General features: G+C 40.2%; 1 protein-coding gene across 2 annotated transcripts in view; it reads right to left on the bottom strand.

The window, feature by feature from the left end:
* Window positions 1-1,399: 1,399 nt before the first annotated feature.
* The window catches only part of CCDC81 (coiled-coil domain containing 81), a 38,159-nt gene continuing 27,942 nt past the window's right edge, over window positions 1,400-11,616 (bottom strand). For both annotated transcript variants that reach the window (XM_045815634.2, XM_045815635.2), the window contains 3 exons: window positions 11,153-11,373; window positions 2,713-2,838; window positions 1,400-1,818 (listed from right to left, as the gene is read on the bottom strand). In XM_045815634.2, coding sequence (XP_045671590.2) covers window positions 1,677-1,818; window positions 2,713-2,838; window positions 11,153-11,373 — 489 coding nt within the window. In that variant the 3' untranslated portion in view covers window positions 1,400-1,676. The remainder of the gene's footprint in view (window positions 1,819-2,712; window positions 2,839-11,152; window positions 11,374-11,616) is intronic.

Here is an 11,616-nt window from a genome sequence, read left to right as displayed (position 1 = left end):
ACACAATAAGAGTCAGTACCCGCTACCAATGGCAACAAATTATAAGTTCATTTCCTACAGTGAAAATTGCCTATGAGGTTAAATCTTTTCACCTAAACTAATCAAAACTGCCTAAAGTCTTTTTTCTTTAACAAGGCAGTATATATTTTTAAAAATATATTAATACAACACTATTATAGTAATTTGTTAGATATGTGAGACAGAGAAGTACTCCAAGGGTGTAGCAGGTATGGACTTTAGGCAAGTCAGGCAGTACTGGGGAAAGGCTATGGTTGTAAATATTGGTTGGTGATGACTGGTCCTGCACGCAGTGATCTGAGAAAATGGAAGTGGCAATGTAGGAAGTTTGTGGGGAGAGGTTCCAGACAATTCCAGTCCCCAGTAAGCATATTGGTTTCCACAGAAAAAGACAATATTGGCAACAAAATTTGCCTATTATCAGTTTGACTAAATACCTTCCCCCTAACTATTCGGGGCTCCAAACATTCTTATTTTGTATCTGTGGTAGAAACAATGTTTTGGATGTCTCACCACATATACTTTCCCCCATTTTCTAAGAAAGATGTGGCAAACAGAAAGCAAATAGTCTAAGAGACTATATTCCTTAGCTTTTCTATTTCAGAAATCTAGACTTCACTCCCTTGGTTCACTGGTTTACCTGAGGGCGAAGGACAGGGCAGGTGGAGCAAAGATAAAGGATGAAGATAAATGAGTGAGGATTTTGGTTTAGAACACCCCTACCTTAACTGAAAACCAGTCCTTTAGCGGGAAGATATTCCTCTTCCACAGCACATGCAGTGTAAGCATGAATGCCGGTGAAGCAGCGAGAGAAGGCAGTGACATCTGGAAGGCCAGCCAGACTCCCCTCACAGCACACACTTAGCCCAACAGTAAACCTATAATGGAATGGTTGGCCAGAAGGGCACCAAGCTGAGGGGCGCCTGGGTGGCTCAGTCAGTCAAGCATCTGCCTTCAGCTCCCCACGTTCTTTGCTGTCTTGTCCTTGGCTCCTTGCTCAGCGGGGAGCCTGCTTCTCCCTCTTCCTCTGCCCCTCTACCCCTACCCCGCCCCCACTCATGCTTTCTCTCTCTCAAATGAGTAAATAAAATCTTAAAAAAAAAAAAAAAAGGAAGAAGAAGAAGATCACCAAGGGAATGAGGTCCCTGAGGTCCCGACAAAGTCCAGGTGGGTCCTCAACTAGAAAACTCAGAACATATTGCTCTGACAACCTGTGGCAAATAACCTGCTCTACCTCTGAAATGTTCACATATACAGTTCTCTGGGGAGGGATGGCAAAATTTACCATGATACACAGTCAAGTACGTAGAAAATATTTATTAGGACACTATTCATTACAGATGAAGAAAAGTTTCTTACACAGCGTCACAGAGTGGCAGGGCTGGGTCAGCAGCACCTCAGGAGCCAGAATGAGGCTGGGTCCCTCATTTCCAGCCCCCAGTGCCAACAAGGGTTTTGCGGGCAGGAGGAAGACAGAGGGGAGACCCTGCCTATGTGAATTAATTAAGGGGTGAAAAAGCAATCTTCTCCTGAAAGCACCAAAACAGCACAATAACTTTTTCCCTCTATAAAGTAAAAATAGGTAGTTTCACCATCATACCTAAACACTGAAAAAATAAAAATGGTCCCCAGGAAAACAAGGATCCAAACTTCAGTCTTTATACGAACAACCGGGAGCCATGCAAGTACTTGTTGAGGGGCCACAAGTTGCTTTCACCCACATTGGAGGTGCGCCTCTGGCACTGTTTGCAGCGCCGATACTTCTCACACTGGTCCAGGAGGAAGAGTTTGTCTGATGCCCTGAGGAGAGGGAAGGACAAGCAGTCATCATCATGCGTTCCCTGAGTCTGAGCCCGGTTTAGAGGCCAGTGCAGCAGAGGAGAAGCAGAAGAGAAGGAACACCTGCTCCCTGCCCTCCAGGTGCTTACCACCCACCTGTGATGGCCCACCTGCAGTCCCTCCCCCTCCACCGCTCCGTGCAGTTCAACCCAGCTGAGCATCTCCTGCTTCCAAACCTCTCTTTATTTGATCACAAAAACTCCTTCATTAGCTCAGTCAGGCAGGTGTTTGCTTTCCTCATCTTACAAATGAAAAAAGTAAGACAAAAAGATTAGCTGCCTCTCCAAAGTTAGTGTTAATTCTCAAAGCCATGACTAGATTCCCTAACTCTAGCTGGGGAGAGGGGGCACGGATCTAATACATGTCAGGAAGATGTTCTTGGTTGGTTCCATCATGGGCTTCTCGGTTTCCCAGTTGCTCAACCCTGACTCTGCTCTGAAATGACCATTCTGTCAGCCTTGGATGTATTCGGATGGAAAATCCATCTCCCTATTTCCAACTAATTATTTCCAAGGAGAATCCCTACCCTCCTCCCCCCATGCTTCCCTACCCTCCACAAAATGACAATAAAGCCACCCTACACGGAGGCAAAGATCAGTGCAGAGATGGTAAGTATATAACACACAGCCCGGCATTCTCCAATCCCATATCCATAACAGGCATTTCTAATACACTACAGCAGTAGCTCCTACTGAACCCAGAATGCTCTTCGCCAGGTGTGCTAGGCGGCCATGACTAATGAACTGAAGTCGACCCTGGAAACCTGTCTACCACCCCAAGACCTCAGGAAAGTCAACGAGAAGCAGAAGGAGTTTCTCCGCAAACAAAGCCCTTAAGGTTCCAATTGGGAATTACCGCTCAAAGGCCTTCTCCTCCAGGTCCCGCTGCCTCTTCATTGCAGCACTGCTTTCCCAGTCCTCCTGCAAGCTCTGGTTAATTCTGTTCACCCGCTCCAGCTCAGCATTTCTGTCTGCCAAGTGCCTGGAGAGAACAGCATGGTCTGCTTCTATTCACAATACAGGGAAGGGCAGGCACCAACCCTGGGAGCTCTATTCCCTTTATGGTAGATTAAACAGAAACATTCTGGTTTTGTTCACAACTCTTTGAAATATACTAAAAGGCATGAACACTGAACAAAGAAAAACACTAAAAACATTATAGCTTTCAAACAGTTTATGGGTCTAGGACCTTTCATCTTCAATACTAGTTTAAATTAGCAGAATTGAAACCTTTTTCCAATTAACAAATGCAGACTTTAAAGCCATTAATTTCCTTTGAGGCTAATTTAACTAAACCGAAGAATCATCTCAAATGGATTTCCTATACTTTACGTTTCTTTCCTTTTATTCCAGTCTCTCAGCTGTCAGTAATCAGCCCACGAGTTGCTACAGGCATGTTACAAGGCAAAGTAGACAGGAATACAAATGAACGGCTAGAGAGGGGAAAAGAAACAGAAGTGACTAGGCAAAGGAAAATGAAATCAAGAAACTATCTAACATTGTGAAGAAGGAAAAAAATAAAAATGGTAAAGGCCATTTTTTTGGTAAAGGCCACGACATCAAAGAAGTGATAGCAGTGTCTCTCTCTTCAAGTACCACGTCCCAGAATTCCCAATGGTAAGTGTCTCTATTACTGCTCTCCAGACACTCAGCCACTGCTGTTGTGAATCATCTTAAACCTGGTTCAAATTATTTAGATGTGTCTATTTTTTGCCAGACTGAAACTCTTACCTTCAGTTCTCATTAAAGCCTAGAAAGGACTTCACTAAATGTGACCAATGATTTAGGCTGCTCTGCAAGGCTCTGTGTTATAGGCAGCAACTGCCACTAGGTGTCAGGACCCTCTGACAAAAATCAGTAATGTACCCTGCGCTGGTTCCCTTGTCCTAAAAGAGCATGGCCACATTTTCCTCTCGTGAACACAGATTCAACAATTCAGCTACTGTATAGTCATCACAAAGGTTAAATGAGATAATATACAAAAAGTGCCAACGCCTATCACACAATGGGAGCTCAATGACTGAATGGTACCTGTTATACATGTATCTTTTATAACTTTTTTTTCCTTTTCATTTTTTTTTCTTTTCATTGTTTTTTTAATAGTAAAAACCACATGGGGTGCCAGGGTGGCTCACTCCGTTAAGCGCCTGACTTTGGCTCAGGTCATGATCTCAGGGTCCTGGGATGGAGCCCCATGTCAGCCTCCCTGCTCAGCAGGGAGTCTTCTTGTCCCTCTGCCCTTCTCCTCCCCACCCAAATACTCTCTGTCTTTTCTCTAAATAAATAAAATCTAAAAAAAAAAAAATAGTAAAAACCACATAACATAAAATTGACATCTTAAACATTTCTAAGTGTACAGGTACATAGTGTTAAGTATATTTACATTGTTGTACAACCAATATCTAGAACTCTTTCCATCTTGCAAAACTAAAACTCTATACTTATTAAACAACTCCCCATTCCTCCCTCCCCCTAGCCCCTGGCAACCACCATTCTACTTTGCTTCCATGAATCTGACACTCTGAATACTTTACAGAAATGGAATCATACAATATTTGTCTTATTATGACTGGCTTATTTTGCTTAGCATAAGGTCATCAAGGTTTATCCATGTTGTAGCATGTGTCATAATTTCCTTCCTTCTGAAATCTGAGTAATATTCCATTGTATACGTATAACACATTTTGTTTATTGAGCCCTCTGTGACTGGATATTTGTGTTGCTTCCATTTCTTGGCTACTGAATGCTGTTATGAACATGGGAGTGCAAATATCTCAAGATCCTGTTTTCAACTCCACCAAAAAAAAAAAAAACAACTTACTAGAACTGATCAATGAATTCAGTAAGGTCACAGGATACAAAATCAATGTACAGAAATCTGTTCCATTTCTATACACTAATAATGAAGCATCAGAAAGAGAAATTAGGAAAATAATCCCATTGGGGCACCTGGATGCCTCAGTCAGTTAAGTGTCCAACTTTTGATCTCAGCTCAGATCTTGATCTCAGTGTCGTGAGTTCAAGCCCCATGTTGGGGTCCACACTGGGCATGGAACCTACTCTAAAAAAGAAAAAGAAAACAATCCTATTTTCAATTGCACCAAAAAGAATAAAATACCTAGGAATAAAAAATGAAGGAGGTAGAAGATCTGTACTCTGAAAACTATAAAACATTGATGAAAGAAATTGAACACAGGGGCTCCCAGGTGGCTCAGTTGGTTAAGTGTCTGCTTTTGGCTCAGGTCATGATTTCAAGGTCCTGGGATCCAGCTCCGTGTTGGGCTCCCTGCTCAGTGAGGAACCTGCTTCTCCCTCTCCCTTTGCTCCTGTCCCCCTCCCACTCATGCTCGCTCTCTCTTTCTCAAATAAATAAATAAAATCTTAAAAAAAAAAATGAAAGAAATTGAACACAAACAAATGGAAAGGTATTCCATTCTCATGGATTGGAAGAACAAATATTGTTTAAATGTCCACGCTACTCAAATCGATCTACAGATTTAATGCAATCCCTATCAAAATACCAACAGCATTTTTCACAGAACCAGAACAAACTATTCTAAAATTTGTATGGAGACCATAAAAGACTCTGAATAGCCAAACCAATCTTGTAAAAGAAAAACAAAGCTAGAGGCATCACAATTTTAGACTTTAAGTTATATTACAAGCTGCAGTGATCAAGACAGTATGGTACTAGCACAAGAGTAGACACATAGGTAGATCAGTGAAACAGAATAGAGAGCCCAGAAATAAACCCATAACTATACGGTCAAATAATCTTTGACAAAGCAGGAAAGAATATCCAATGGGAAAAAGTCTCTTCAACAAAAAGTGTTGGGAAAACTGCACAGCAACATGCAAAAGAATGAAACTGGACCACTTTTGTATGTCATACACAAACATAAACTCCTAATGGATTAAAGACCTAAATGTGAGACTTGAAACAATAAAATCCTAGAAGAGAGCACAGGCAGTAATTCTCTGACATTGGCTATGACATCTTTCTAGATATATTTCCTGATGCAAGGAAAACAAAAGCACAAATAAACTATTGGGACTACATCAAAATAAGAAATTAATATAATGAATTTATACAACTCAACGTCAAATAAACAAATAATCCAAGTAAAAAAAATGGGCAAAAGACATGAACAGACATTTCTCCAAAGATGTACAGATGGCCAACAGATACATGAAAAGATGCTCAACATCATTCATCATCAGGGAAATGCAAATCAAAACCACAATGACATATCACCTCACACCTGTCAGAATGGCTAAAATCAAAAACACAAGAAAGTGTTGGTGAGGATGTGGATAAAAAGGAACCCTGTGCAGCGTTGGTAGAAATGCAAACTGGTGCAGCCACTGTGGAAAACAATATGAAGTTTCCTCAAAAAATTAAAAATAGAACTACCCTATGATCCAGTAATCTCATTACTGGGTATTTATCCAAAGAAAACAAAAACACTACTTTGAAGGGATATATGCACCCTTGTGTTTACTGCAGTGTTATTACAATAGCCGATTTATACAATGATGTGTGTGTGTGTGTGTGTGTGTGTGTGTGTGTGTGTATAATTCAGCCATAAGAAAGAATGAAATCTTGCCCTTTGCAACAACATGGATGGGTCTAGAGACTGTAATGCTAAGCAAAATAAGCCAGTCAGAGAAAGACAAAGAAAAGATGATTTCACTCATATGTGGAATTTAAGAAACAAAACAGATGAACAAAGGGGGAGAAAAAGACAGACAAACCAAAATAGACAAACTAAAATAGACTCTTAGCTGTAGAGACAAACAGATGGTTACCAGAGGGAGGGAGGTGGGGGATGGGTGAAATAGGTAGAGGCAATTGATTATCTTGATAAGCACGGAGTAATGCCTAGAATCCTTGAATCACTACATTATACACCTGAAACTAATATAACACTGTATGTTAACTACACTGGAAAGAAAATAAATAAAATTAAATTAAATTAAAATAAAATAAAATAAAATAAAAATAAAATCTTTTTAAATTTTTTAAAAACTTTTTTAATTAAAAAAAAAGATCCTGCTTTCAAATCTGTTGCTATATATACATATATATACATAGAAGTAGAATTAGTGAATCATATGGTAATTCTATTTTTAAGTTTTTGAGGAACTGCCATGTTGTTTTCCATAGCAGCTGCACCATTTTACATTCCCATCAACAGTGCACAGGGTTTCTATTTCTCCACATCCTTTCCAACACCTATTATGTTCTGGCTTTTTGATAGTAGCCATCCTAATGGCTATCTTTCTCTCTCTTCTTTCTTTCTTTCTTTCTTTCTTTCTTTCTTTCTTTCTTTCTTTCTTTCTTTCTTTTGTTTTTCTTTTTCTTTTTCTTTTTCTTTCTCTTTCCCTTTCACAACATAATTGCAAATTAATGGTTTTGTCTACCTGTGGATAGACAGTTTTCTTCCTTTCTAATCTTTTGAATACTCTAAAAGAAGTACTTGTTAAATGTTTCATTGTGCACATGGAATAAGAAAAATCTATAAATTATTCTTGATTTGGACATTTCACAAAAGAATCAAAGCACAGATATTATAAGATAAATGATAGCACATTTTATCTTTGCACTTGTGAAACCTTATGACACTGTTCCACAACATATGTTTCCTTTTCACAAAGCCCCAGGGGAAGAAAAGATAGCCATCTAATCTGTCTCCATTACAGTGATAAATTACTTCTTAGACAGCAAAGGATGTTTTCCTACATCTGCATAAATGAGTTGCAAGGGGAAGAGTGAACAGTGTGCTGTTTACTTCATTCAGACTGCCATAGACTTGGCACTCCAGGATAGATATGTGATTGGAATTAAGTTATTCAATTGTGTGATATCAACCACAGCTACATTTGCAATCTTGCCATCCTACTTTGTTACTTTTATTCACTGGAGTGGAGAATCCCCAACTCTCGGGTTCAGATAAGCAAATGTTCAATAAAACATGAACTACTTCTTGCCTTGAAGAGGCAAAAATCTAGTTAAATGCTAAATGGTGTCTATTCCAAACAGGACAAAGGAGGGTCCAGGGTGGCTAAAGGAGGCTTACCTGTGCAGCGCCTTTCAGAGTACAGACACCATTTCTTTGTGAGCAGCTACCTCACTGAGCTTTTGTTGTCCAGCTCCCTAGTGATTAGTGATGTTGAACATCTTTTCATATGCTTTCCGGCTACTATTGTATTCTTTGTAAAAGGAGACTTTTAAAAGTCAGTTTCATTTATATGCCAAGCAAGTGAGGAAAGGAACTGGGGCTGCAGGGGAGGTCACGAGGATTCTCACAAGACTGCTGGTGGGAGCAAACTGCTGTACCTTTTTTAGAAAGTGAACTGTTGGGCTGCCTGGGTGGCTCATTCCTTAAGCGTCTGCCTTTGGCTCAGGTCATGATCCCAGGGTCCTGGGGATCAAGCCCCACATCTGGCTCCCTGCTCAGCGGGAAGCCTGCTTCTCCTGCTCTCACTCCCCCAGCTTGTGTTCCTCTCTCTCTCTCTCTCTCTCTGCCAAATAAATAAATAAAATCTTTAAAAAAAAAAAAAAGAAAGAAACAAAGCGAACTGTTGGTATCTGGTAATATTTAAAATGTGCCATACGCTTGGTCCAGCAGCTCTACTTCTAGGATTTTATCCAACAGAAACAAAAGAACGAGTATAAAGATATATATTTAAAATGTTTAATGCAAAAATTGTTGTAATAGCAAACCATCTGTAAATAGAGTGAATCTTCATCCATAGTGCAAAAGATAAATTACAGTAATCCATGTTATAGATAGTATGCTGTCATTAAAGAAGAATGGATTTGTCTCTATGTACTGACCTAAATATAAATTAATGATGCATTATTAGGTTAAAGAAAAGCTGGGCTGCAGAGTAATGTATCTCATAGGTCTTATTTTCATTTACAAAAGTAGAAGGAAAATATATATGTGGATATTGTGTGAATATATTTGTAAAGAGTAAGAAAAAATACAGAAGGCTGGGGGAGATTATTAAGCTTTTTTTAATCTCTCCACCAATTGACTTATTTTAATGAACATGAACTGTTCTACTTTTTATAAACAAAGGCAGAAAAGTTTAAAGAAAAAGAATACTTTAAGATCTAAACAGGCCTGTTTAGATCACACTGACTAAATTATCCCCTGTGAAAGTGACCGTCTACTTGCCACAGGAGTGCCATAAGATGGCATTTTGAGATGGACTAGAGACTGGGGAAGCTGGGAAAGAGAAGATAAGTGAGAAGGGTGCCTGGGTGGCTCAGTTGGTTAAGAGTCTGCCTTCAGCTCAGGTCATGATCCCAGGGTCCTGCAATCAAGCCCCACATCTGGCTCTACCTGCTCTCCTCCCTCTGCCATACACCCACCCACCTGTGCTCTCTGACTCTCTTTCTCTCTGTGTCAAATAAAAATCTTTAAAAAGAGAGAGAGAGAGAGAAAAGACAAGTGAGAGAGTCTGGGATAACTAGTAAAGGATATAGAAATGGAAGAGAAGGATCTGACCCGTACAGGAAAGGGGGGTCTGTGACCAGGGCTTCGACAAGAGAGATAACCAAGACCACAGTTTGTACTTGTTCAGAGCTCTGCAGTTTCCAAAAGTGTTCTCAAATACATACTCTCATGTCCTTCTCACAGTAAGGATAGGTGGGGCAGATACATTATCCTTACTTTTCGTGTGAGGAAATGAGGGCACAAAGACCGCACCTGTGTTTTGGCCCAGGTCATACAGCTTGGAAATGACAGAATTTAACACCACTCATCATCAGAGAAATGAAAATCAAAACTGTAATGAGATATCACTTTACAGCAGTTAGAATGACTAAAATCAAAATGATAAAAAAACAAGTGTTGGCAAGGATGTGGATAAAAAGGAACCCTCGTGCAGTGTGTGGGAATGTAAATTTGTGCAGCCACTGTGGAAAACAGTACGGAGGTTCCTCAAAAAATTAAAAATAGAACCACCATATGATCCAATAATTCTACCTTTGGGTATTTACCCCCCAAAAAATGAAAACACTAATTCAAAAAGATATCTGCACCCCTACAATTATTGCAGCATTGTTTACAATAGCCAAGATATGGAAGCAGCCTAAGTATCCATCAATAGACAAATGGATAAGAAGAATGGGGTATCTTATCAATCTATCTCTCTATCTATATCTAACTACATCTATCTATCATCTATCTATCTCTACATCTATCTCTATCTACATCTATCTATCTACTTATCTATTTATCTATCTATCTACCTACCTATCCACACGCACAGACACACACACGCACACACGCATGCCCAGCATGGAATATTATACTGCCATAAAAAGGATGAAATTGTGCCATTGGAGACAACATGGATGGACCTAAGCGTTTTATGCTAAGTGAAATAATAAGTCAGACTGAGAAAGACAAATACCATATGAATCTAAGAAAAATGAATAAGCAGACAAAAAGCAGAATCAACAGAGAACACAACAACAACACTGTGTGTTGTCAGAAGGTGGGGGGGATGGAGAGTCAGGCAAAATGGGTGAAGGGGAGTGGGACATACAGGTCTCCAGTTAGGGAATGAATAAGGCATGGCAATAAAAGGCACAGCATAAGGAATATGGTCGGTGATATCATAAAAGCAATGTAACAGGACAGATGGTCACTACACTTGTGGTGAACATAGTATAATGTATAAACTCATCAAATCAAAAAGAAAGAAAGAAAGACACAGGGTGTCTGATGTTTGAATTTAAAGATATATGCACCGATAAGGCATCAAGTCGTGCCCTGCTACCCTGCCACCTTCACCACCCCCTCGCCCGCCATGATAAGTACAGCTCACTACATCAACAGTTCTTTGAAGGAAGGGGGCTTATTGGAAGTTGAGAAAGAGCCCAAGTTTCATGCCTGTGTCTAGTTGAGCACAACAGCACGATTGTGGCTCACACTGTATTTCCAGTAGATAGTGCTGATCTGGACAATTCTTTTAAGAAGCTGTACTGTAAAGGGAAGGGAAAATATGGAGAGGTAATTGGAGGGAGAGGTAGGATCAGGTCTGGTGGGTTGGTTTTTTTAATCAATAACTGTTCTTCATAGGGTGAATTGTAAGGACAAACAAGATGAAGGATTTGATAATTTTAGAACAATATTTTGCACACAGTCACTCCTCAATGTGTTCACTATTATTATTGCTTCTATGCTGTTGTAGGAGAAAGAAAGAGAGAAAATGGGAAGTTGGAGAGGGGAGCAGAAGAGGAGGAGGAGGAGGAAGGAAGATCTGGGGTCTCTTACTCTTTCTGTGTCCTCCGAAGCATCTGCAAATCCTGCTTTTGCTCCACCAGCTGCTGCAGGATGGTTCTCCTCTTGCGGCTCGCAGCGGCCTCCAGCTGGTGCTTCATGTAATCCTGTTCTCGCTTTCGCTTTTCCACCATCAGCTCACCCTCATCCCTACCAAAGATGGGCTCACAAGAGTCTGGCTCAAACATGGGCAGTTGCAGGGGCTTGTTCTTTATCTGAAACAGGGACACACATAGTGTAGATCAGAATTATACCAGGCAATAAACTGTATGCATGACACCATAGCACAGTAAAATACCAGTCCCTTAGAGGAGGGAACAAGGCCACAAAAACCACCGAAGGGGTAACACATCAGGCTACTGATGACATGACAGTTCTTTTTTTCTTTTCTTTTTTTTTTTTTTTAAAGATTTTATTTATTTATTTGACAGAGGTAGAGACAGCCAGCGAGAGAGGGA

The sequence above is a fragment of the Ursus americanus genome, chromosome 16 (genome assembly GCF_024610735.1).
Source record: "Ursus americanus isolate L20-20 chromosome 16, mUrsAme1.1.p, whole genome shotgun sequence".
Taxonomy (NCBI): Eukaryota; Metazoa; Chordata; class Mammalia; order Carnivora; family Ursidae; genus Ursus; species Ursus americanus.
The sequence above is the reverse complement of the archived record's forward strand: the minus strand, read 5'-3'. Positions and strand labels throughout refer to the sequence as shown.